The sequence below is a fragment of the Hemicordylus capensis genome, chromosome 2, assembly GCF_027244095.1.
Source record: "Hemicordylus capensis ecotype Gifberg chromosome 2, rHemCap1.1.pri, whole genome shotgun sequence".
Taxonomy (NCBI): Eukaryota; Metazoa; Chordata; class Lepidosauria; order Squamata; family Cordylidae; genus Hemicordylus; species Hemicordylus capensis.
In genome coordinates, this window is record NC_069658.1 from 365,639,323 (window position 1) to 365,664,657 (window position 25,335).

The 25,335-nt window shown below is 43.5% G+C and overlaps 1 protein-coding gene and 1 long non-coding RNA gene across 3 annotated transcripts in view; one reads left to right on the forward strand and one right to left on the reverse strand.

The window, feature by feature from the left end:
* Positions 1 to 25,335, forward strand: part of PPARGC1B (PPARG coactivator 1 beta) — a 163,676-nt gene that overhangs the window by 99,229 nt on the left and 39,112 nt on the right. Inside the window, exon 2 of the mRNA XM_053293881.1 lies at positions 11,872 to 12,045. Coding sequence (XP_053149856.1) covers positions 11,872 to 12,045 — 174 coding nt within the window. The remainder of the gene's footprint in view (positions 1 to 11,871; positions 12,046 to 25,335) is intronic.
* LOC128344210 (uncharacterized) overlaps positions 16,473 to 25,335 on the reverse strand; it is a 64,112-nt gene continuing 55,249 nt past the window's right edge. Inside the window, exons 2-5 of one of the 2 annotated variants that reach the window (XR_008315723.1) lie at positions 22,576 to 22,684; positions 21,531 to 21,620; positions 21,141 to 21,213; positions 16,473 to 16,864 (exon numbers count right to left, since the gene is read on the reverse strand). This is a non-coding gene — a long non-coding RNA (uncharacterized LOC128344210). The remainder of the gene's footprint in view (positions 16,865 to 21,140; positions 21,214 to 21,530; positions 21,621 to 22,575; positions 22,685 to 25,335) is intronic. The other variant, XR_008315722.1, reaches the window with a different exon arrangement.

Sequence of the window (25,335 nt, forward strand, 5' to 3'; positions counted from 1 at the left end):
TGTGGTATACCTCCTGACTCAGGACTACTTCTCATTTTAATTTTTCCACTAAAAGCACCTTTAAGATGCATATATGAAAATGAGCAGTGGATACATGCACTCTTGCTCTCTCTTTTAATACAGCATGTCAGAGAACAAGATGAATGCAAGGATAAACCCTTCCTTCTTGGCATCTCCATCTTGCTATTTGTGATTTTTAAAAAAAGGGGGGGGATGCCCAAACACTTGAACCCGCACCTACAACCAAAAGTGGTACAGTCCAGATACATCATGTCAAGCTGGTGGTCAGCTCTTAGTCAGACTGGTTGCTACGGAAATCAGTTACTCCTGAGAGTGAGACACATAACTAAAACCAGAGTAGAATTCAAGGAGGCTGTTCTCTTGCTGGTGCCAGGCGACAGTATGTCCTTTAACCATGTGCTTGAGTGTGCACTTAGAATTTGGACTTCTCCCTCAAGCTGATGAGAGAGAAGGACAGACTAACATTCCACTTCTGACATTATCTCACTGTCTGTCTGTCATTGCGAAGGCCTGAATTCTAGTGCGTAAGCACAGCATGTTTCCCTTTGAAGGTAACTCTGGAAGTTGAGTATGACCAATTTAGAGTGAGAATCAGTGCAGCCCTTCGTTTTGCACACGTGAGCTTTCTCATGGCAAGAAAGCTCCATTTTTCAGATTTTATCCCCATGCTCACAATTGCCAGCCTACATCTGTTAATAAGATGTCACCCACTAGTTTATAATTAAGACATCAAACACAAAACGCTCCAAAAAGGAGGTTTCCTTAGAGCCTGCCAACGTGTTTTGTGTTTTCTATTTAGATTACCGATTCCCCACGGCAGGGACCTCTGTCAGTACTTCACAATAATGTAACAGTAATTTCAGTGCTTCATCCAGCAAGTTGTCATTGTGTGTCTACCATGGAAAAGCCTGCACCATGTACAAATCAATTTATTGGCATTTTCTTTTGTTTTATTTTAATAAAAATTGTAATGTCTCTTCACCAAATGCTCAGCTTGTAGGAAATTCACATTTTAAAGAAAAACTTGGGGGCCATGTTGAAATGAGTGTCTTGGAGCTGAATTCTTAGCAACACATTGCCTACCTACTGGTGGCAGCTGCTGGTGGCAGCGGAGGAGGATCAGCTCCGCCACTCCGCTGGCCAACAAATGGCCTCCACACACGTGCGGAGGCCAGCTGAGTAGTGGAGTTGATCCTCTGCTGCAGCGGGTGCTGGGCGGCATGCCACTGCTGGGAAGAGCTTTCTGGTGCAGCAGTACAGGGGGTAAAAAGGGGAAAGTGTGCCGTCGAGTTGTTTTCGACTCCTGGCACCCACAGAGCCCTGTGGTTTTCTTTGGTAGAATACAGGAGGAGTTTACCATTGCCATCTCCCATGCAGTATGAGATGATGCCTTTCAGCATCTTCCTATATCACTGCTGCCCAATATAGTACCAGCAGGGATTCGAACCGGCAACCTTCTGCTTGTTAGTCAAGCATTTCCCCACTGTGCCACTTAAAGTGGTATGGGAGGTAAGCACCTACTAATTTACACTTCCTCCCACTGCCCTTGTGGTGGCACCCGCACCATCCACCACTGCTACCTACAGTGCAATCTGATAAAATCTAGGTGTCTGTGTTGTCCTAATTAACAAATCAGAGTCTGAGGTTCCAAATGCCTGATCATGCATCTGGCAAGGGCAAATCCAGTCTTCTCTCTTTCAAAACAATTTCTTTTGGAAGGAACATGGAATGCAATAATAGTGTGTAATAATACCCAAATCCTCTGTGGTGGCATATATATTGGTGGCTCATCTATATGGCATAGTACTAGGGCAGTCTTGTGTAGTGTCTTCTTCCATTTGCTGAACCTATGAGGGCAAACACGAGAAGCTGCCTTATATCAGGTTAGACCGTTGATTCATCTAGCCCTATATGCTTTACTCTGACTGACATCAGTAGCTTTCTAGGGATTCAGATACAGGTCTCTGACCAGCTACCTGAGATTCTTTCTAAACCTATGGCACAGAGTTGGACTGTATACTTTTTAGGAACAAGGACCTACTGTGCATCACCTCCTAATGGATTAAAAAAGGGGAAATAGACAGATTCCACCAAGTGCCTAGACTAGCTTTTGTGTTTTCCAGCACGAATGAGGTGTCTAGAGTGAAAGATGGTTCAGAATTGCCAACCATTTTGCTGGCTGGCTGTCAAGGCCCAATGGCTGCCTTCCTTACAATATCCTGGGTAAAACTGGAACAAAGTTCACTTCTTTCACAAACAGAAATAGGAAATACAGAAAAGGGGAGCACTAGCCCAGCCAAGATCCACTACCCACTCTGAGCACTGGGCCTGTCAAAGTAGTGTCCTGTACTATCCACCTGCCCACAACTGGGGGTGGAAAATCAAATCGGAAATATCATCAGCTGTTCTGCCTTCTGTTAAGTGCTTCAGCTCTGGTTCTTCCAGGGCATGCAGCCAAAGATGTGTATTTCTTCTTGTTTCTAAAAGCAATAGAGGAAGGAAGCTAGTATTCAGAGATGCTTCCAGAACTTGAAAATACCTCATTGATAGAATTGGCCAAGCAAGGTCAGGTCCAGCTCCTGGCTATGCTGCCTCAACTAAATGGCTCTCAACAACTCTGACTTGGAGAGAATTCATTTATTCAGTTCTGAAGCTCAAGAGTCTCTGACCTTCAGCACATGGGTTATGACCCACAACTGTGTCTTGTTTTTACTTCAGACAAGACATAAGTCACATTAGTGGCATCACCACCACTGCCGCCATTTCATTCTGTTTTATTTTCCCTGTTGTTTAAGACAGGAATGGGCAGACCTAAAGCTTCCAGGAGCTACTTTTAAAATTATTATTATTATTATTCTTGGGAGCTACCAGTGTAAAATGGTGGCTTGGGGGTGCAGAGCCAGTTACCAAAACAGAGACTTGTAAAAATAAAATAAAAAATCACATCTATAGAATACAGGATATTAACAAAGCTGGACATAAACATGATCAGAAGCAACCAATTAACAGTGAGCCTGAGGGATAAGCCCAAGCAAGGCCAGCCATTGAATCCAATGCAAAGAATTTGTATTTTTTTATTTGCAATTTTTAAAGGACAAGCTGTGTCAGCATTCTTAGTCATAGCCCCATTTTAGGAATAGGGAAGGCTGAAGCTCAGAGTAATTCATTCTTCCATGACATAGAAAGAGCCACTTCTTGGATTCTGTCTTCGCATTTTTACCACAGAGTTTGGCATTAAAAAGCAGGAGCTAGCTGTTGGGGAAGTATTGGGGACACATATTTGGGTGAGTGAGAGAGGGAGAGAAGACTAGTGAACTCCAGGAGGGTTTTGCTGGAGGGAAGCAAGGGAGGCCTCCTCTGTGGAGGAAGAAAATGAGAAATGAATGGGAGCCAAAGTAAAATCAATCCTGAGCATCCAGAGAGAAAAAGAGAGATTGAAAATGGTGCATCGATACCCCCTTCTCAGCCAGCCAATCAGAAGAAGCAAAACCCAAAGGCCTGGAAAGCTACTTCAGATAAGCCTGGAAGCTACCAATAGCCCCCAAGCTACCTAATGGCCATGCTTGGTTTAAGAGAACAGAAAGACAAAAAGAGAAGGCAAACAGTGAAGGGGTTGGTAGAGAGAAAGCAAGACAGAAGGGCAGATAGATACAGTAAGCAAATGTTCAAAGTAGAAATAATGGAGCCTGTTCTCTGCTTTTTTCAACGTGATGAATCTTACAGCACTCCACAGAGGTTTGGAATGTATTGCCATCCATAGGCAGCTTGGATCAGATTCAACTGCTTTTAATTTGTTGTGAACTGCTCAGACATGAGTTTGAGGCGATATACAAAGACACCAGATAGATAGATCGATAGATCGATAGGCCTCCATCTTCTTTCAAGATGGTAGATCACAATAAAAGTACCCCTATCCATGTACAGTACTTCTTCCCATGTAAGTTTAGTTTCTTCTTTATTGGACTGTAAACAAATGCATTCTAAAGGGATGGTGGTAATCATATGAGTAGACAATCTTTTTTCAGGATATCAGATTGAAATAAAAAATACCCCCAACAGGATCCCCTAGAATCTTGTATAGAAATACGACTAATCTTTCTCCTGTATACAAATATGACGAATATACAAGTATGCCAAAAGTTCCCAAAGCGGTTTACATAGATATAAATAGATAAATGAATGAAATAGCTGTATATACTGTAAATTTTGTTGTACTGGACTATAAACACAAATGTTAGGGGAGGAGGGTGACAAAGGAACATCCATATGGACATGGTGATCTAATAAGCCTTCTTCTCTTTGGAAAGTATGCTAGAAATGGTAAAGTGGGTTCTGTGCTACAGATTAGGCAAAGAGGCCAGCTGGGTCCCAATCCAAGTTAAAAGGTTGCTTACAATAGCTCTTTCTCATCCAATTTAGACAGCTAATTCTGGTGGTCATTTAGCCACATATGCACTCGTAACCATATTCTTGCTTTTCCATCTAGTGTCAATAAATCATATGATTGTTTCTGAGTATGAATGATTTGGAATAGATTCAGACTTGCAGTGAGGAGTAAAACAGTCCTGTTACTAATTTCCCAAGTGACTCTCGAGTTGGACTTGAATAACATGAGGAGAGGGGAGCTGGTCTTGCGGTAGCAAGCATGTCTTGTCCCCTTAGCAAAGCAGGGTCCACCCTCATTGCATATGAATGGGAGACTTGATGTTTGAGCAGTGCAAGATATTCCCCTTAAGGGATGGACCTGCTCTGGGAAGAGCAGAAGGTTCCACATCCCCGCCCTCCAAGATAGGGCTGAGAGAGATTCCTGCCTGCAGCCTTGGAGAAGCTGCTGCCAGTCTGTGTAGAGACAATGCTGAGCTAGATAGACCAGTGGCCTGACTCAGTATATGGCAGCTTCCTGTGTTCCTAACATGGCATGACCCCTACTATCTGGGCAAAGAGGCACCTTAATAATAATAAAGTGGTGGCTGTCATATATTTATCAGAGGGAAAGCAACTGTCTCTATAATCCAGCATAGTGACTGCTGCCAAAGTGTCTCTTTTCTTTTAAACTTGTGAGCCGCTCTGGACAAGGAACTATCTTCTCATTCCTTTTGCTATGCAAACTGATTTGTATACTTTTTTGTGGTTGAAAAGTGGTATATGAATATTTATGTATTTTAGTAAATTATATATCGGCCTTCCTAAAGTGTGGTATACATCAGGCCGGTTTACATTAAAATAAAAAACACATAATAGAACAGTTTAAAAAAAAATTAAAAACCCCTGTAAACCAGATTAAATTTTAAAATTGAAAGCAGATATTAAAAAGCTAGGCAAAAATAGTATTATTAATTATTATTATTAATACTATTTTTGCCTAGCTTTTTAATATCTGCTTACAATTTTAAAATTTAATCTGGTTTACAGGGGTTTTTATTTTTTTAAAATAATAATAATAATAATAATAATTATTATTATTATTATTATTATTATTATTATTATTATTAAATAATTACCAGGGCATCAGCTGAATCTTAGTTGCTGACCTCAGCATGCCAAGGAGGCAGCCCAAAGAGGCATTGGATTGCAGGAGTTTATTTATACCCATTTCTGTTGGCAGTGGGGAAGTGTCATGTCTGTAGAGATTATCAAAAGACATCCCAAGTGCTAGCGTCAGCTGTGCCTTGTGATTGCCAAACTGGAATCTCTTTCCTTGTGACATATCAGAGGAATCTGTCTGTTTTGCAGAAGTTCATTTTTTAGATGTATATGAAAGAATTGCAAATGCATATTACATGATATTCTAAAAATAAAAATATCTACCTCTGTTCCTAAGAGAAGATTTGGGGCAGAAGAGAGAATTTGATGATTTTTTAAAACAAAACAAAACAAAAACCAAAAGAACACCTTACATTTGATGGAACCTGGCGAAAAAGAAATACTGATGAAAATTAGGATCATACTGTTACAACAGGTGGAGAAGGATTTGGGCGATCTCAAGGGCTAGTTTAACCATTCAGTGAAGCAAACTACAGAGCCACTCTTCCCAGCCAAAATGGGGCACCTGCAGTGGTGTTAGGGTATGCGTTTCCCAGTGAGGGTATAAGAGGTGCCCTCCCTAACCTGCACTCTAGCTCTGAACATGGCTGCTGCTCCCTCAGCCTGCAAGAAGAAGTGCTAGAATTGTTTTCATGAACAAGAACATTGAGAATTCTGGCAGACTTTCTAGCAGGAGGAACAGAATTCCAGCTAAGCTGCCGAAAAATTTTGGTAGGCAAGCCCTTCTCTGTATGTGACTTCTAGCAGACAGGAAATATCTGTTTTATGAGAGACAGACATGTGGGCACCTGGAAGAGCATTCCTTTTTGGATCCCTGTGTCCTTTAATCCAGCTCAATAGGCCCAAGTATCTCTAGAATTAAAGGGTATACAGACTCTAGAAAATATGCTGAAACATTATGGCTGCATCAGTCAGCACAGTTTCTTAGCAGGTTGAGACCAACAGCTGTCTCTATACAGACCCAGCATGGCATCTCTCCAGTAGCTGCTGGTTGTGTGTGTGTGTGTGTGTGTGTGTGTGTGTGTGTGTGTGTGTGTGTGTGTGTTAGGGTTGTGGGGATAGGGGACAGTTGTTTCTATTTCTTTTGCTACGTAAACCACTTTGATAAGTGCGGGTTTTTTTGGTTGAAAAGTGGTATATACTGTAAATATTTTAAACCATCATCATCACCATCATCTGCTTTCTTATATGTGGTTCAAATTACTTACAGCACATTTGCCTTACCTTAGCTGCTACTTGTCTATGCCCACATATATTGGGTTAGACCATGCCTACTGAGAGGATGAGCCTCAGGAAGTATAGATTGAGTTTGCTAATCTTCAACCTTCCTTGATCCACATTGGGAGGAGGGGAAGGTTTCTTGCACAATTCGTCAATATATAAACACACATAATATTGAAATAGCATAATCACACTGCAGATCAGTCAGAAGAAGAAAAAGAAACACAAACCAAGAGGCCAACAGGTCCAGTTTGTATGAGGGTGTAGACAAAGGGAGCAATGTTGTAGCCGAGTGTGGGCACAAGACTACAGGGGGATACAGCATGCATCCCCTGCAAATCCCTTGATGTTTATATGAGATTTTTGTCCACATTTATTGTGTTGTACTGCCAACTGAAACATATAATTTGATTCCTCTTCAGTCCAAGGTGGTTTGAATGGCAATAATTTAGGGGCTGTGCTGATTCTACACTCTGCTTTCTTCAAACAATAGAGGAAAGATGAATGTTGCATACACAGTACACTGAGAGAAGTGTACAGAAAGGCAGCGGAATGGAAAAGGTTTTATTTTCAGCCAGCCTTCCTACACATCCTTACATTTGCCAAGGCTTCACCTGTTCATTGTAGCTGTGCTTTCAACATCCGCTTGATCTGCAGACATTAGCGGGCAGTAAAATTTGACTCCATGCTGTTAGAAGCTTCGTTTGCTGATGTCTGCATGTTGAGAGTCAGTCAGTGTTTTTTGTTCAGTTGACAACCCTTCCCTTTATCTCAAATTATTTGGGAGCTTCTGAAATTACACTTGAACCTCATGCAGGGGCATAGCAAGGTTGGAGTGGGCCCAGAAACAAGATTTTAAAATGGACCCCCACCTCATTGAAGCTCAGCTCATGAAGTAAAGAAATCTTAAATGAGGCTGAATAGTGGTAACAAAAGACACACACACACACAAAAGTGTGTGTGTGTGTGTGTGTATCTATCTATCTATCTGTCTGTCTGTCTATCTGTCTATCTATATATCTCCTACGTGGCACAATAGAACAGCATCCTAAATTATTTTTTAAAAGGTTTTGTAAATTGTGGACAATGCAAGTCATTTAATGGTACTAGAGAAAGACATGCTGTTCTGGTAGCTCCAGGTCTTAACACTCACATCAATTTCGGAGGATGAATACAACTGAAGGAAGCCCAGGCGGGTGTGCGGCTGGGGGAGTCAGTCATGTGACTTGCCTCTGGGGGGGACCCCAAGGCAGTGGGCCCCCAGACAACGGTCTCCCCTTGCCCTATGGTAGTTACGCCCCTCATGAAGAAATGGCAGTCAGGCTCCATGGCTGTTTTAGTCATGATAGTATACTGTTTGGTGGAATCCTGCCTTATACTGGACAGGTTTATTGGAGCAACCTTCTTTTGGTGTTAAACAAGGGCCTTTGCTCTTTTGTTCATCTCCAAGATTCTTCTCTGCCTTAAGACTGGCTCTTCCTTAAGAGCTTCCGCTTTGTAACCTACTGACCGTTTGCTCTTTCCTCCACCCGACGTTCATACAGAAGGAGAGGAGGACTTGCAGTGTACTGTTATGATACACTGTGTCCTATACTAAATTGGAAACAGGAATAGGACATAAAGTCCCATTCCTGAGGGAAACAAGCCCTATAATCTGAGATTATCCCAGTTAATAAAGAAAGAACAGGGAAAAAATTGCTGTCTCTTCCGTTTCTGTAACTTCTAGTGAAAATTGATTGTTGAGTCCTAGAGAGATTATTTGAAAAACTTCAAAGCAGTGCCTAGGATGTTATTCTCTCATTATGGCTTCTCAAATGCTCAGTTGATCTTGTGATCTGAGAGCTAAATGCAAAACAAATAAATTTGCTCTCCCCATTGTTAGGAAGCTCCCACAGATCAGCAGGTCTTAACATAAAAGAGCTTCATGAAGTTTCATTTCTTGGGCACTGTTTTGAATGTTAGTCTTGGTCATTAGGAAGACAAAGGCTTTTATCATCTGTGAGCTCTGTGGTGGCTTGCCTGGAATGGAGTTGTCTCAGAAAGGAAGGCCTGAGTGCTGGATTCATTAAAGGCAGTGATTCTGGTGCCAGTGAAATTGGTATCGTACATTTATAGTTTGGGAACTGAAATTCACCACTGTTCTTTGTTAGCCAGAGGATATTTCACCTTTGTTGAGAACAAGAGAACCTCAGTGTTCAAATGTGCTTCTAGCCAAGGGGTTATAGTAGATGGGCTTGGACTGAGTTGTTCCTGGTCGAAATCCCCACTCAGCTGTGAAGATCACTGGGAGGCCTTGGGTATCACTGTCTTCCAGTTTAAGCTACCTCACAAGATTGCCGTGAGGATAACCCTGTGTATGCTGACCTGAACTTCTCTGAAGAAGAAGAAGAAGAAGTACCATTATAAGAATAAAGACACATACAACCTAAGCAAATAATAGTCTGCAGGTAATAACAAAATAAAAGAACGGGCAAATTCTGCATGACAGATAGGGATTTCTCACTGCGCCATGAAAGGTGAAGATATCGGCAGTGCCAGATGGTACCATTTTGCATAAGCTCTTGTCTGAGAATGCCTTGTCTTACGGTAGTGTTAAACAACTCTCCCCTCCCCACTCTCCTTCTTTCATTCTGGACCTTCGAAAGCAGCATCCCTAGCATGCCCATGACCTTTCGTAGGCTTCGCAGTAATGGTGCAGTGCAGCATTACTGTGTCCTTCTCGGTCACTCGTTGTTGGAGTTTAATGCAATTGCGTATGCCTTGAGAATGTGGTGGAAATGGGGCCGGGTCTCAGCTGCTGTGTGTGATTGACTGGATATTTTTAGCTCAGTTCTTAGAGCTTAGATTGCCTTACATGTGCCAGCCATTGATTCTGCTCTATTATACTCGCATTTTGGCTGGGCTGGAGGAGCAAGGGGAGAATACAATGGATTGTTAGTCTTTATTGAATTGGTGTCTGGAGAAACTGTTTCTATAAGGAGAAATTGTCACTGGGTGTGAGGAAATATTGAAGCTTGAAGGTCTGCTTTTTGATGCCATGCGTGTCACAGAGCTAAGTTTAGGTGATGGAGGGAGCTGAAGGTGGAAGGCCTAGGAAGGAAAAGGAAAGTTGAAATAATGGAGCAGTGTAATGGGGCAACAGTGCTGTCTCCCAATGCCCCCAGGTTTTTGTTCCAGCGCCTTGCCTGGTTTGTGACTGTCTGGTGTTTTCTGTAAGCCTCTTCTCTTCCTTCCTAATTGCTGACTATCAGGGCAGTAGGATAAGCTGTGGATGTTCGTATTACGTCACTAAAGGCTGGAGTAGCTTAAACATCCCTTAAGAACCCATGCAGCTGTTCTGCTAGTATACAGGGTGTATGTCTCAGAGTTTACCCTAACCTGGGGTGATGATAAATATTTCTCTCTGAGGCCAAGGAAAGCTTTCCAAGTGATGCTAAGGATGCCCATTTTCTCTTAACTTTGAAGTAATAATAATAATGAAAGCTCCTTGTGATTATGGATAACTATGTGATGCAGGAAATGGCCATTTTTAATTTTCAAGATAGCCCCTAGAAATGTAGTCATTTGTTTTGAGTAATTTGGTCGGTGGGTGTTTTCCTGTTCCTTTGAACCGACACAGACTTACTTTACTTTGCTTATTAGATTTTTATACCGCCTCACCCAGATGGCTCTAGGCAATTCACAAATAGATGAACCTCTATGAATAGTGAACGGAACCCCCGCAGATAACGAGGGCCATCTGTAATTATAATTTGGCCACAGGTAATAATGATGGAAAGAAGAATGAAAATGGAAATCTCCGAAATGTTAGGTTTGGAGGACTGGGAACAGAAAATGGCCACTTCTCATTTCCAAACATTGTTATTCAACATATTTTCAACAAAAATACAAAGCTGATGAATTGGGATTTTCCAAACTTACTTGTAATGGATTTTCTCAAATTTTTGCCTGGGAAGTATTCACAGCGACAAAGTGTTTGTTAGGGTACTGAGGGTACTCCCTCCTCCCAGTTGTATTTCAGCCATTAGTAAAACATGCCCTCCCCTTTTGCCTGTGGGCTTCTTAGAGGCATCTGGTGGGCCTAGATAGGCCTTGGGCTTGATCTAGCAGGACTGTTCTTATCTCTCCTACAGATGACACAAGTTGTTTGCAATGATATATGTAGGCCGTTCACACAGCCCATGAGGCTAGGGCTGGGGAGGATTGCAAGGAAAGGCAGGAGCCTGCCTGCCTTTCTCCACATGATTGAAGCCTGACCATGGCTCTGTTGCTTACGTACCCACATGTGCACCAGGGTGGCAAGCAGCATGGTGAGGGAGAACTGGGGGGAAGGATGCCCAGCCTCCAGGAAGCCCACAATTCAATGCACAAGCAGCACAGTGCATTGGGGGAATGCCTGGAGGCTGGGTCACTCCTCCTCCCCCCCCCACCCCCAGTTCTTTGGCGAGTATGACTTCCAAAAGAAACTTCTGGCAGCCCGCTCACCCATGGCATGCCCTCCTCTCTCACTTTTAGCCTGGGTTTAGAACCTGGGCTACCCAGCCGAGAGGCACCGGGATTGGGACTGATCCCGGAAGTTCTGACAAGCAGCTCTACCCAGACAGGGCTGTGTTAGCCCAGGTAGAGCTGGTCATGAGAACAACCTCATTGTCTGCCTCTGGCCCAGGGAGTAAATCCGATAGGAGACTTCCCAACAAATTCTTCCTAAAATGTTTAATTGCAGTAATGAGAATCTGTAATGCTTTATTTAGAAGCACATAATGTTTGTTTTGTTAAAGGTACAATTTCCACTGTGGACTGCTGTGGAAACATTGCATTTAGGAATATGAGGGCTCTGCAACTGGGATACTTGCTTAAAATCATTTGTAATCCACTTTGTTTTAAGAAGGTTTGGCCTTTAGGCTCCTGGCTGCATTCTCATGTGGCCTTTTATTGGGTAACCCTCGGACACCCACCAACATCTGTTACATGATCTGTATCTTGTGAAGGCATGTGCATTATTTGGCATTGTTCAACTACTCAAGGATTTGCAGTCAGGCAACAGAAATTGCAAGCTCACCATCCTCTCTTTTCTCTCTCTTCTAGTATGAAGTGTCTGATGAGGGGCACCTTTACTCGGATTTCCCAGAGATCGATTTGTCCCAGTTGGATGCCAATGACTTTGACTCAGCCAGTTGCTTCAACGAGTTGCAGTGGTGTTGTGAGCGCTCCGAAACAGAGTCCAGCCAGTACAGCACGGATGACTCCGAGCTTTTTCAGGTACTCTACACAATGAAGCTCCAGGTCACTGAAGGGAATTTACCCCGGGACACAGCTTTCTTTCACAGGTTTCTAACCCTCAGTTTTATATTGCCAGCAGTCTTTGGCAATACCTTCTGCTTGTTATGTTAATCCATTATAGAGAAGAAACACATTAGGGTGGGAGGTGTTATGGGCCAGTTCTGACATAACTTTATTCCTTCTCAGAAGAATAACGGTGTAGAAATATATGTGGTGAAGTTAATGTTTGCCTTTAAAGTTAAATGGATTGTGCAAGAATGATCCATAAACAGGAGCTGGTCGGGATCAATCTCCTGATTTTAGGTCTTCTGGAGTGACATGTTTAACAACATCTTCTTTCACATTTTTGTGGAGGAAAAACAAAAACACTGGATCTTCCCTGAGTTTGTCCAAGGAAGAGTGGAAGAGTTACTCCCCCCACCCACCCCCACCCCCGTTGTTATCCAAGGTACCAGTATAGCATCCTCTGGTGTCAGTAGCATTTGTTTCAGGCTGTATCTGGGATTTCTGGTTAGGGTGTAAATTGTGGACGAAGCAAGTCATTTGATGGTACTAGAGAAAGGCATGCTGTTCTGGTAGCTCCAGGTCTTAACACTCACATCAGTTTCAGAAGCTGACTACAACTGAAGGAAGCCCAGGCAGGTGCATAGCTGGGGGAGTCAGTCATGTGACTTGCCTCTGGGGGGGGCCCCAAGGCAGTGGGCCCCCAGACAACTGTCTCCCTGTGCCCTATTATAGTTATGCCCCTGCATCTCGATATGAGGACATCCCGCTCAGTATTGTCTGGTCCAACTGGCAGGTCCAAGGTCTCAGGGATGGTCTTTTTCAGTAGTGCTAGCTGTATGCCAGTGATGACACCTGCAAACATCTTCATATTAAGTGCTCTACACTTCATGTCCTTTCCTGGTTGCCTGTGAGACTAAGCCAGGACAGGACAGTCTGCAGGGGAACAATTGATTCAAGAGTGCTCAGAAGCGGCTGAGCCCTTAAGGACTGCAGAGCCCAGACTATGCCTTCTGGGCTCCACCTCCCTGCCTGGATACAGGAAGCCTTAAAGAGGCAGCCTTCAGGACATCCTCTCTGCTTCTTTTGAGCTTGTGGCTGGTGCTGGTGTGCTGACATTGCAGGTTGTGATGGTATATGAGAGACCAGCTCTATGGTGGGCCCTTAATCCAGGGTGTTACCCCAGGGAGCCCAAGCTCCAAATGAGCTTCAAAGGAAGTCCTGGGGCTCTCTCAGGTTCCAGTCTGGTGTCATGATCCAAGGCTAGAGCGAGTGCTTCTCCTGTCTCCTCAGTGACTGTCTCTGAGCAGCAGCTGTGATAGGCTAGACGATGAAAAGATGGTATAAGAGTGTAAAACTCCTGTAAAAGAGCCCAGCTAATTCAGGGATCCTTGCTAACCTTCTCTCCCTTTCACATGTGTGTACACACACACCACCACCTCCTCCACCACCTGTGCTCCTTATTACACATGCACGCACCTGGGGCATTCAGTATAGAAGCAGCACTAGCCTTGCCATTCTTCAGCATGCAGGCAAATTTCTTTTCTCTCTCTGGAACAGCATGGGGAAGCTGAAGAAAGGTGGCTGTGGATGGGGAGGGGGTCCAAGCTATTAATATCTCTTTTGCAGATGATTAGTGCTCCATTAATTTGCGCTTGGTTTCTAAATGGAGCAAGTGTAGTAAAGCTAATGAGGAGGTGGAAGAGTAGGATAGAGCTGCTGAGCCAATCCTCCTGTGATATATTATTAAAAGGAAATTACAGGATAGGGCCTGTGCATCCAGCTTGATTTTTAAACCTGATGGATTGTTCTGCAGTGGGTGGGAGGCAGTAAAGGAGGGCGGGAGGGGGAGAGAAATGGGGGGAACGCTGTGGTTTCTAAAAAGCTCATAGGAAGCAGTACAATGACGTAGCCCAAGAATGTTAATTTCCAGCACACAGAGAGCTTCTCTTTTATCTGACTCTCCAGCTTCGGCGTCACCTCTGCATCTCTGTGCTTGTGGATATTTATAGCCAAGGCTCCCTCTCAGTGCGTTGCTCCTGCTCTCTAAATATACGTGGTCCCATTATACAAATCACTGAGCTGAGATGTGGTGTGGGTGGCTGGGAGAGTGAGCCAGGGGCGGTGGGGAGAGATTAAAGCCATACAGCTTGCTTATGGGTGACAAGAGTCTCTCTACACACCCCACACTTACCCCGCCCCCTGCTTTTCTGTATCATTCTTGACTTTGTGCAAAAAGTGCACCGTCTTCGTTTGGGATGCATTATATTCATGATATGCTCTCATCCCCGGGGTATCTTTCAAACTATTCTTGTCTTTAGTTCTCCTCTTATTTACTGGGTTTGTCTTCTAGTGTGACTCAGCTCATGTACATGTGAAATACCTGTCACCTTCTCAATCCATGTATCTGGTGTAGTTGGCTCTTAATAGCAAAAGCTCATGCAGCAATAAGCAGAGATTTTTGTCACCTTTTCCCGTCCTAGTAAGTACTGTAGAATTAAGATCCTAGCCGGTGTCTTCCTCATCTCTGCCCCTAGTGAGCCTGTCCTTTCCCCCATAGATATCTCCATGGATAGATCCATATCTGTGGGCTATGATGGATAGATATCTATCCATAGATATCTCCATCACTGCACAGCAGCTGTGCAAAAGGCAAATTCCATGCTAGGGATCATTAGGAAGAGGATTGAAAATAATAATGCTAATATTATAATGCCCTTATAAAAAAACTATGGTGCAGCCACATTTAGTATACTGCATGTAGTTCTGGTCATCATATCTTAAGAAGGACATTGCATGACTGGAAATGGTGAAGAAGAGGGCAACCAAGATAATCAGGGGCCTGGAGCACCTTCCTTATGAGGCAAGGCTACAGCATCTGGGGCTTTTTAGTTAGGAAAAGAGGTGACTATGAGGAGACATGATGGACGTGTATAAAATTATGCTTGGAGTAGAGAAAGTGGACAGAGAGAAATTTCTCTCTCTCATAATGCTAGAACCAGCACTCATCCCATGAAACTGAAGGTCAGGAAATTTAGGACTGACAAAAGGAAGTACTTTTTCACATAGCATGTAATTAATCTATGGAATTCTCTGCCATGGGATGTGGTGATGGCCACCAGCTTGGATGGCTTTAAAAGGAGCTTAGACAGATTCATGGAGGACAGGTCTATCAATGTCTACTAGTCTGGTGGCTATGGGTCACCTCCAGCCTCAGAAGCATGATGCTTCTGAATACCAGTTGCAGGGGAGCAACAGCAAGAGAGAGGACATGCTCTTGCCTTTGGGCTTCTCAGAGGCATCTGGTGAGCCACTGTGTGAAACAGTGTGCTGGACTGGATGGGCCTTGGGCCTGATCCAGTAAGGCTTTTCTTATGTTCTTGTGTAAGAGCTTTACTGGACTCCCCCAAAGTCTTCTCAGTTTGGTCTTCTGGTCTACCAGGAGCCATTACTGGATTGTTCCACTGTCTAGCACTAGGTAGTCTTTTTTCCATTCTCTTTCTCAAGAGTGCCTGGGTCACAAGGTATTACAGCAGAGAAGTGTGCTAGTTTAGTTGAAGCCCCTCTAGCTACTTCTGGGTGTAAGTTACCCAGTAGAATCTCTAACTATATTAGCAGGAGGTCCAACCAGCTGCAGTACTGCTTCTAACCGATGAGCATCATGAGATAGAAGCAAGTAAGAGGACAACAGATTTTCTCTTGTGTCACCTGAAAAAGCCAAAAGCTGTGTGAGAAAAAGTGAGCAAGCATCCTCCCCATATCCACCTAGAAGCTGAAGCTTTTTGGGGGTTGCTCTGCATAGATCCTAACAAAGTTGGTGCTGATTGGTGCAGAGCAAGTAGTCTTGTGGTCTTGCTGATTCTGAAAGAGACTAAAGCCCTAGTCACACATTACATTCAACATACATAGAATCTTTTTACAGTGCTCGTACCTACAAACCAGTTCACGTGTACAATTATTCACACAATTTGCATAGAGTTGTATACTGCCTACCTGCCTGCACCCTGCATTTGAGGGGGCCTATACCCAGGTTCACTTTTAAAGTGTAACACTCATTCACACAAAAATATGTAAATGTGTATAAACAAAGGTACACACATACAATGTAGTGTCTGAGTTGTGTGTCTGTGTGTATGTCTGTGCGTGCATGTGCACACATGTGCCTGCCTGCCTGCCTGCCTGCCTACCTGCCTTTCTCAGGCTTGGTGCACACATACATGTAGGCCATAATATCTATCTATCTATCTATCTATCTATCTATCTATCTATCTATCTATCTCTAGGCAGCGTACAGCTTAAAGCAATATAAAACAAAACATTTAAAATTAATAAAAACAGATAAAAATCAGACTAGATAAATTTAATTTTATTTATTTATTTAGCATATTTCTATACTGCCCAAAACACAAGTTCTCTGGGAGGTTTACAGGACAATAAAAACAACCAATAAAAAGATTAACATATTTCAACAGTTAACATTTTAAAAGTTAAAACTATTAAAACACAATTAAAACAATATCTAATTAAAAGCCTGGGTGAACAGATGCATCTTGACTGCCCTTTTAAAAGTTGTCAGAGATGGGGAGGCTCTTATTTCAGCAGGAAGTGTGTTCCAAAGCCTCGGGGCAGCAGTGTGGAAGGCCCGTCCCGGAGTAGCCACCAGACGAGCAGGTGGGAACTGCAGACAGACCTCTCCAGATGATCTCAATGGGAGGTGCGGTTCATAGCAAAACACACATTAAAATTAAAATTTCAGTTAAAAGCCCGGGAAAACAGGTACATCTTCAAGGTCCTCCTAAAAGCAAACGGAGAAGGAGATGCTCTTATTTCATCAGGGAGTGTATTCCAAAGCCCAGGGGCAGCCATATTTACCAAAACCTCTCTAATAATATGATTGCCAAATGAAATAAGCCAAGTTGGGCAAGGGTCAAGAGAGCAGGTGGTGGGGCTTACTGTCCGAAGCAGTTTGTCCACATCCTGCCTCAGAAGTAACAAACTGAAAGTGATCCAATTCAATCCCACAAGAGGGGTTGCTGGGTACCTCTATGATAGACTCTGCAGTAACTGTGGAGTCTAGTTCAACACGAATACAAGATATTTTATCTGCAAAAAAGTTGTTGAATACATCACAGCGAGTAACAGATGGTTCCAAGTTCAAATTCAAGGCAGAGGGGGCATGAACTAGCCCCCTCACAACCCTAGACAACTCAGCTGGATGTGAATGTGCAGAAACAATGCAGGCAGAGAAGAACCGCTTCTTTGCTGTCCGCAGTGCCAGAGCATAGATCCTCAAATGAGCTCTGTGTTACAGTCTGTCAGATTCGTGCTAAGTCTTCCTCCACTTGCGCTCTAGTCATTTACCCCGCTACTTCAACTCCCACAGTTCATCCGAATACCATGGGGGTGACTTTAAAGCAGGTCGGAGAGGACGCTTAGGAGCGATTGTGTCTATCACCCTAGTAAGTTCATTGTTCCATATCTGAATCAGAGCATCGACAGAATCACTAGCAGAGCCAGTTTGAAACCCTTTCAAGGCTTCCTGGAATCCTATTGGATCCAATAACCTTCTCAGGCGAACCAACCTAATGGGTCCTTCACCCCTGCAGAGGTGGTTTGTGGCTGCAAGTTCTACCTTAACCAGATGGTGATCCATCCATGACAGTGAGTCTCCACCCACAGAACACCACCCTGATCAGAGCAGAAGACCAAGTCAAGCATGTGACCTGCATCGTGCATCGGTCCAGAGACCACTTGGGATAGGCCCATAGTCGTCATGGCCGCTATGAACTTCTGAGCTGCTTCTGACAACCCAGTCCCGAAATGGACATTGGTCCCCCACCACCAACAGCCTGGTCCATTCCAATGCCAACTCCGCAACCCATAATAGAGAGATTAAAGCTTCATATCACCTCATATTAGCTTCATATCACCTCATAGCGGGTACAACACAGAGCACATTTGAAGATCTATGCTCTGGCAGTGTGGGCGGCAGAGAATCAGTTCTTTTCTGTCTGCATTGCTTCCGCAAACTCACATCCAGTTGAGTTGCCTAGGGTGGTGAGGGGGCTAGTATGTACCCCCTCCCCCTTGAATTTAAACTTGGAACCATCAGTTACTCACTGTGACATTTTAAAAAACCTTTTTGCAGATAAAATCTCTTGCATTCAGGCTGAGCTGGATTCCAAAGTTACTGCAGAATCTACTGTGGAGGTGTCCAGCAACTACTCTTGTGGGTTAGATTGGATAATTTTCAGTTTGTGACTCCTGAGGAAGTGGAAAAACTGTTTCGGACTGTGTGTTCTCTTGACCCTTGCCCAACGTGGCTTATCTCATCTGAAAATAATATTATCAGAGACGGTCAGGTAAATATTATAAAAGCTTCTCTGAGGGAGGGCAGGGTTCCTCCTTGTCTTAAAGAGCCTATTATTAGACCACTTTTGAAGAAACCTGCATTGGATCCCTCAGAGTTAGCTAATTATAGACCTGTTTCTAACCTTCCATGGTTGGGCAAGGTGATTGAGCGGTTGGTGGCCTCTCAGCTCCAGACAGGTTTTGATGATGCAGATTATCTAGATCCATTTCAGACTGGCTTTTATGTGGGTTGTGGGGTTGAGACTGCCTTAATTGGCCTGATGGATGATCTCCAACTAGCTATCGACAGAGGTAGTATGACTCTGTTGATCCTTTTGGACTCTCTGCATCTTTCAATAACATCGACAGTGGTATCCTGAGGGAGGAGGGATTGGGTGGCACTGTTTTACAGTGGTTCTGCTCCGACTTCTCTGGTAGAACTTGTCCTCTTAAAAACATAGAGTATGGATAACATGTGCTGTTGTCCAGGTATTGAAATTTTGAATAGGACTGTTGCCTCAAATGGTCAAATGATTTATCCATATTTAATTATTGTACACTTGAAGATTGGTAGCTGAATGTATGAAGTGGTGCCATTAAAAAGCATTGTGTTTGAGGCAGTTTGTAATGATATGAAGGCTCTGTAAAGGCCCATTTGCACATGTGAGTCATCCACTTGATGGTGCAGTCAGCAAGTAATTAACATGTATATGTGAATCAATGCTCAGCGTATATGAGAATAGGGTATTTTGAATTCCACACAATGGGTAATATTTGGACTGAGAAAGCCAGTCCTTGTGCTTCTAAGAAACAATTTTAAATACTGATTCAGTCTTTTGTTAGTTCACTAACCTTGGTCATGTGAGTCATGGGAGTCAAACTCTCCATGACTGACTTTTCAAATAAAATAGATTGGAGTGCCTACAATGACCAAAATGGCTTTGGGGGACTATATGAAAACAAGACGTCTGTATTTACACTCCAGGACATTAGATTATCACCAAAAAATAAAATTACAAATTACAAATGGGCTTTTCAGCTTTGTACGACTGATTGGCTTTGGGGGTCGACAAGCCATCTATTGAAAGTCATTGACAGGGTGACTGTGGAGTAAGTCTCTTGTTAATAATTCAGAAGGAAGTTATTGCTGTGAAGGCAAGACCCCCATTCAGACAGGAATTTTATTTGTTCTGGTGTAGTCGAGTGCCTACAAGGTTTTTTGTTTTTTTAATAAAATATATATTTATTTATTTCATTTATAAACCATCCCATCCAAAGGTTGATTGCTGTCCATATGCTGTCCATTTTCAGACCTACACCACAGACAGGGAGTGCTTATGGAGGACTTATCTCAATACAGAGGTCTCCTGCACCATGCCATTCCTGCTTTTGAAAAGACTATTTTGTTTTTGTGGTCTCTGTGCATTCACACATTTGAAACTTGCACTTGTGTAGAGACCACATTTGGAAACTTCTAGATCTTAGCTTCAAAATTTTAGCCCCTCACTAGACAGCTCATGCCCCAATAGGGTGTGGTCCATTCCTCTTTCCTCAGTTCCTTTTTGACCATCACAGCAGCAGAATTGTCAAGAACTTTGGCTTGTGGATCAAACAGCTTAAGAGAGCCTCGCTTCACATCTTTATTTATTTTAATTCCATTTGTTTTATTTGCCAACAGTTACCCTGTTTGATGCTTTTTTACACAACCCAGGATCCTTCAAGTTCATTTTGGCTCCAATGATATCTTTGGTGGTGGGCTCAACCACTCAGCCTTCTAGTTCATCTATACCCAGCTGCAGATATGCAACTTACTAGTATCCCATATGTGTGAATGCACAGTGACTATGAAGAAGAAAAGCAGGCCTGTAATTGATGTTCTTTGAGTAATCGTCTGTGCAGTCACAGAACTCTTCCTCCTTTCCACTGCAGCAACTTTCACTAATTCTCCAATTTTGCTGTGACAGTTTCTGTGAATAGAAAGAGGCAGAGGCCATGCCTGTTTGGGCATATGCTGTTGTAGCTTGGATGGCAGCTTTCACACCTTAAATCTTGAAGCTGAGTTCTAGAAGTTTCTGAACATGGTCTCTGTGCACGAGCAAGTCCCATGTGTGTGACTGCACAGATGACCACGCAAATAACATTGGTTACAGGTAAGAAACCTGCTGTTCTTGTGCTACTCCTGTGATGCTAAGGGCAAGTCTTACATGAAGACGTCCTAACAGAGACAAGAATTATCACAATTTCTGGAGGGAGGGAGGGAGTACACAGGGAGTTTTATAGAACTGTTGACTCTGTGGAAGGAAGCCTAAGGAGTTGGATCCACTGTAGGGCCTGAACCTAACACCTTGAGAATCTCAAGTGGGGGTTCACCGAGCTTTGCATAAGAGAAGAACTGGCAAAGCAACCTGCCAAAAGCCTTCTGAACATCTAATAGGCTAGAACAGGTCATGTGACAGTACCTGACCCAATCCCCCTCCCCCAGCCCCGGCTTGGGCTTCCAGGTAAGCTTTGCTTTTTTGATCTGAGCAACAAAAGTGCTTGGCTTGCTATTCCACTGTGACTGACTAGCCTCACATGGCCATGCTTGCTACCCTGAACAAGCCCCATTGACTCAGCAAGAGCCAGATCTGGGAGGATGCTGGGAAAAGGCTGCATAGTTTGAGAGAAGCTAATATTATTGCTGTTTAGTTCCTGTAATAAAGGAAAGATTCATCACTCACACTCTGATTCCTGTGACTGTTAATCTTTGTGGGGATGTCTGCAGAGGTTCTTTGAAGTGTCTCACAGAACTAACTGAAAAGCGAAACAAGAACGAAGAAAAACAGTGTTGAATAAGAGCTTTACACCAAAGCAACTTGTGACAGGGGCTAATGTGGAATGAAGAAACCGGCAGGAAGAGATATCTTCCTATAAATTGCTGCTACTTCAAGGTGTCCAGTGTACCTCTAACTTCAGATGGATCAGAAAGTGTTTTCAGTTGGGTGTTTGTTGTTTTTTAAGCTTAAGGATGATCTTGGTTTTTAGGTTACTAGTGCTTGCCAGATAATATTTTATAGTGAAATTATCCAGTCATTATGATCTTTTCAAGAATTCCTTCCCCACAGTGATACCTTCACATTCCAGCTTTATGCTATTCTTGTAAAAGGTCCAGAATGAATGACAAGCTGTCATGGCGGGATGCATATTTTCCGCTGAACTTCCTGAGGAAAAGATAAACAGAGCAAAAATGTAAAAGACAGGTCTTTTAGGAATGAGCAGAGCCTGATTAAATGTATCCTGCTGATGTTCTGCGTGCAGAAGTATCTTGCCAATGTTGGAAGAAAAATAAATTTGTTCAGAGAATGTCGCACCCTTGGTGCCTTACTCCTAGTTGCATTTGGGGTTCAATGTGCAATGGCTATAGTCAAATCCAAATAAGCACTCAGTCAGTGGGGACTCGTCATTTGTTTAAAGTTAAGAACATCTCTGACTGTTTGAGAGCAATTCAGATGTCCAGGCAAGCATGTAATACAAACCCTCCATGTGCCTGTACCTCATCAGAATGCACATGGGGGAAATAGCTTGCTTGGAAATAGTTCTATATCAAAATTGCCCTGCACATAAAAATAGAAAGACATCCAGAAAACAAGCATTCCCACACATGCATTCGGAAGTCATTTTAACACCTTCCCTCTATGTGTTGGCTGAGTGCATGGAGAGGAAAGCAAGATCACATCTGCTTGGCCTTGACTTGCCTCCCACCCCCAAACATTCAGTGACAGGTATGAAAGGATCTACATATTTACATACAATACAATGCATAAGTCCCTTTCATACCTTCCTGTGAACATGTGGAAGTTGAAGTAGGGTCACGATGTGTCATTCCACTCTCCCTTCTTATAGTCAGTCAATGCATGGGCAGGGTGGGGGAGCTGCTCTCACCAAATCAGAGTCGAATTCTCAAAAGTTTACTGGACTAAGGCTGCAGTCCTACCTGGGAGTCAATCTCAATGAACACAGTGGGCCTTACTTCTGAGTAAATATGTATGGATTTCACTAACCCTTTCAGACGTATAGGGACAGTGAGGAAAGCAAAACCTCAGAATGTGCTGAGACTGGCAAGGATGCAAAGAACAACAAAAAGAGCTTTCTCGGGTACCTGTCGCCCACCCTTACCATTGGCAGTAGGAAGTTGGATACAATCTTAGGAGTTTTTCTTGGCTTAAGTCCCCAGTCTAAAGTGTTGAGATATTTCCTTTCCCTTTCCACAAACACTGCAGACAATCTATGTAGACAAAGGATGTAGATGTAACATATACACTTTGGATGAATAATTATTGGGGAACATATATATTGTCTATTTAAATTAATAACTACAAATTTTATTTAACTTAGAACAATATCTAGCCCATACAAATACTTCAACAGAACAATAATCAATTGCCAAGCAGGAATATACATAAAGTAGGAATTCCAAGTGGGTGTTTAAATAAAGCTGCTGTTCTCTTCACACCAAGGACTCCTAAGGAGGCCGGGGGGGGGGGACCCCAAGTATTTGTAATTTAGATAATGAGAGAAGAGCCCCAACAGACATCAGCACTGAATTGTTCAGCTCAGCAGGCAAACCCCTTCTGAATCAAAAGTGAAGCTGACTGCTCTTCTGAAAGGACCCCCAAATTTCTGCTTCTCAGAAATTATTTTGTTGCTTCTCTCCCTCTGAAAGGCTTCCTCACATTCACCCTCTTCTCTCTCTCAACTTCTCAACTCAACTTGCCTCAGCATTCAGGCTCCCAGCCCCTTCCCTCTGGTGGAATGCAGACTGCTACACCCTACATGTGTTTGAACTAAGGGGAACATAGGAACATAGGAAGTTGCCATATACTGAGTCAGACCATTGGTCTATCTAGCTCAGTATTGTCTTCACAGACTGGTTCTCCAAGGTTGCAGGCAGGAATTTCTCTCAGCCCTATCTTGGAGATGCCAGGGAGGGAACTTGAAACCTTCTGCTCTTCCCAGAGCGGCTTCATCCCCTGAGGGGAATATCTTACAGTGCTCACACTTCTAGTCTCCCATTCATATGCAGCCAGGGCAGACCCTGGTTAGCTAAGGGGACAAGTCATGTTTGCTACCACAAGACCAACTCTCCTCTCCGATACAAAAGGAAACCATAGACCTGCGGCTCAGTAAGGATGGTGAAATGTTAATTTTTATTTATTTATTTAAGGAATTTGTATGTCACCCCAAACCTGTGTCTCTGGGCAGCTCACAACAACATAAAAACAAACCAAAGCACAAAGTAAAAACCTTACAACAATTTAAAACCACAATTAAATTAAAAAGCTTGGGTGAAAAGGTAAGTCCTTGATAACTTTAAAAAAGTTGTCAGAAATGGAGAGGCTCTTGTCTCAGCACGGAGTGCATTCCAGAGTGTTGGGGCAGCAACAGAGAAGGCCCACCTCTGGGTAGCCCACCTTGTTCCTCATTCCAGCAACGAAAGAGGCAAACTTGTGAGCCGTATACTAAATGAAAAGGGTGCAAGTGCATGCCCTGATGTGTGCCTCTTATTTAGTATCCAGTCTGCAAGGTGCTGGGAAGTGTGCTTGCCTCTCAAACTGAGGAGGGAGACAATGGAATTTTTTAGTGCTACTACGTGTGTTGGAATCTGAATGGCTGGGGGAGTAGCCATGTCTGTGAGATGCTCGCATCAGTGAAAACTATTTGCTCCAGCTTGTGTGTCAGTGGCATAAGCTGACATAAACCCTTTCTGAATAATGCAAAGCCATTCTTCTTTCTCTTATTTATCTATTATATTAATTCTCGTGGACGTGCCTCTGTGGGGATGCGTCCCGACAACCCAGCAGATTGGCTGGGCAGCGGTTGGCCACGTAGGGAAGTGGCCGCTTGGGGAGGGAAGGGAAGGGAAGGAAGGAAAGTAGGCAAGCGGAGAGGAGAACTGAACGGACTGGGGCAGAAGGGAGGGGGAAAGCTGTGGGGAGAGAAAGCGGCGGAGCCTGGCTGGGCAGAGACAAATGGCTGGCCGCTTCGGAAAATGCTCGCTAGAGGGAGGGCCGTGCAGGAAGGAGCCGGCTGAACGCTTGGCCGCCCCATGCACCAGGGACTGGAGGAAGGAGGAGGCAGCAATGGCCAGTGGGGAAAACACAAGCAGGCTAAAAAGTGGCAGTGGGTGGGGGGAAGCACGAATGAGAGAGAGAAAAAGGGGGGGGGGAAATGGAGGAGGGAGCAAGCTGGGGCAGAAGGCTTGCGGGGGAGGGGACTGGGGCAGAAGGTGGGGGGAGTGTACTGCCACACAGATGCTCTCTGCGGGATTAGCTAGTATCTATATATTCTAGAAAAATTTAAGCAAGGAGAGGTTAGCAAAAGTTGTCTTTTGAAAATTGGATTCATCCCTTTCACTGAAGGATCTGAACGCAGTACTGAGGTATATCCCAACTCAATGGGGAGTAAAATCAAGTCCTAAACAATGGCCATGGAGAAGCTTACTGGTAGCCAAGAGATTAATACTGTGTCAGTGGAAATCTCCCATACCCCCTAGGAGTGAGGAATGGGTGCATGATCTGCTCAAGTTAGTGGCACATGGAAAATGGGCCCTCATAAAAGTAAATAAACTGGATAAATGGTCAGAAATCTGGAATAGCTTTCTTGAACTATTCTTAGAATAATAATAACAACAACAACAACTGAGCACATGAAGCAAACAACTACCAGGGTTTGACTTCCAGCTCTAAAAACAGTTGCCAAAAAACAACTTGCTCAGGCATTAAAAGATATAAATGCTGCACTTGCAGAAATAACAACCAAGAATTTGCAAGAAACAAACCAACTAATGTACAGTGCAGCAACAATAACAACACAAGAGCTCGGATATAAGATCAGTGGACCTGTAAAAAAAGAAAGTACATCACCTAAATGGAAGAT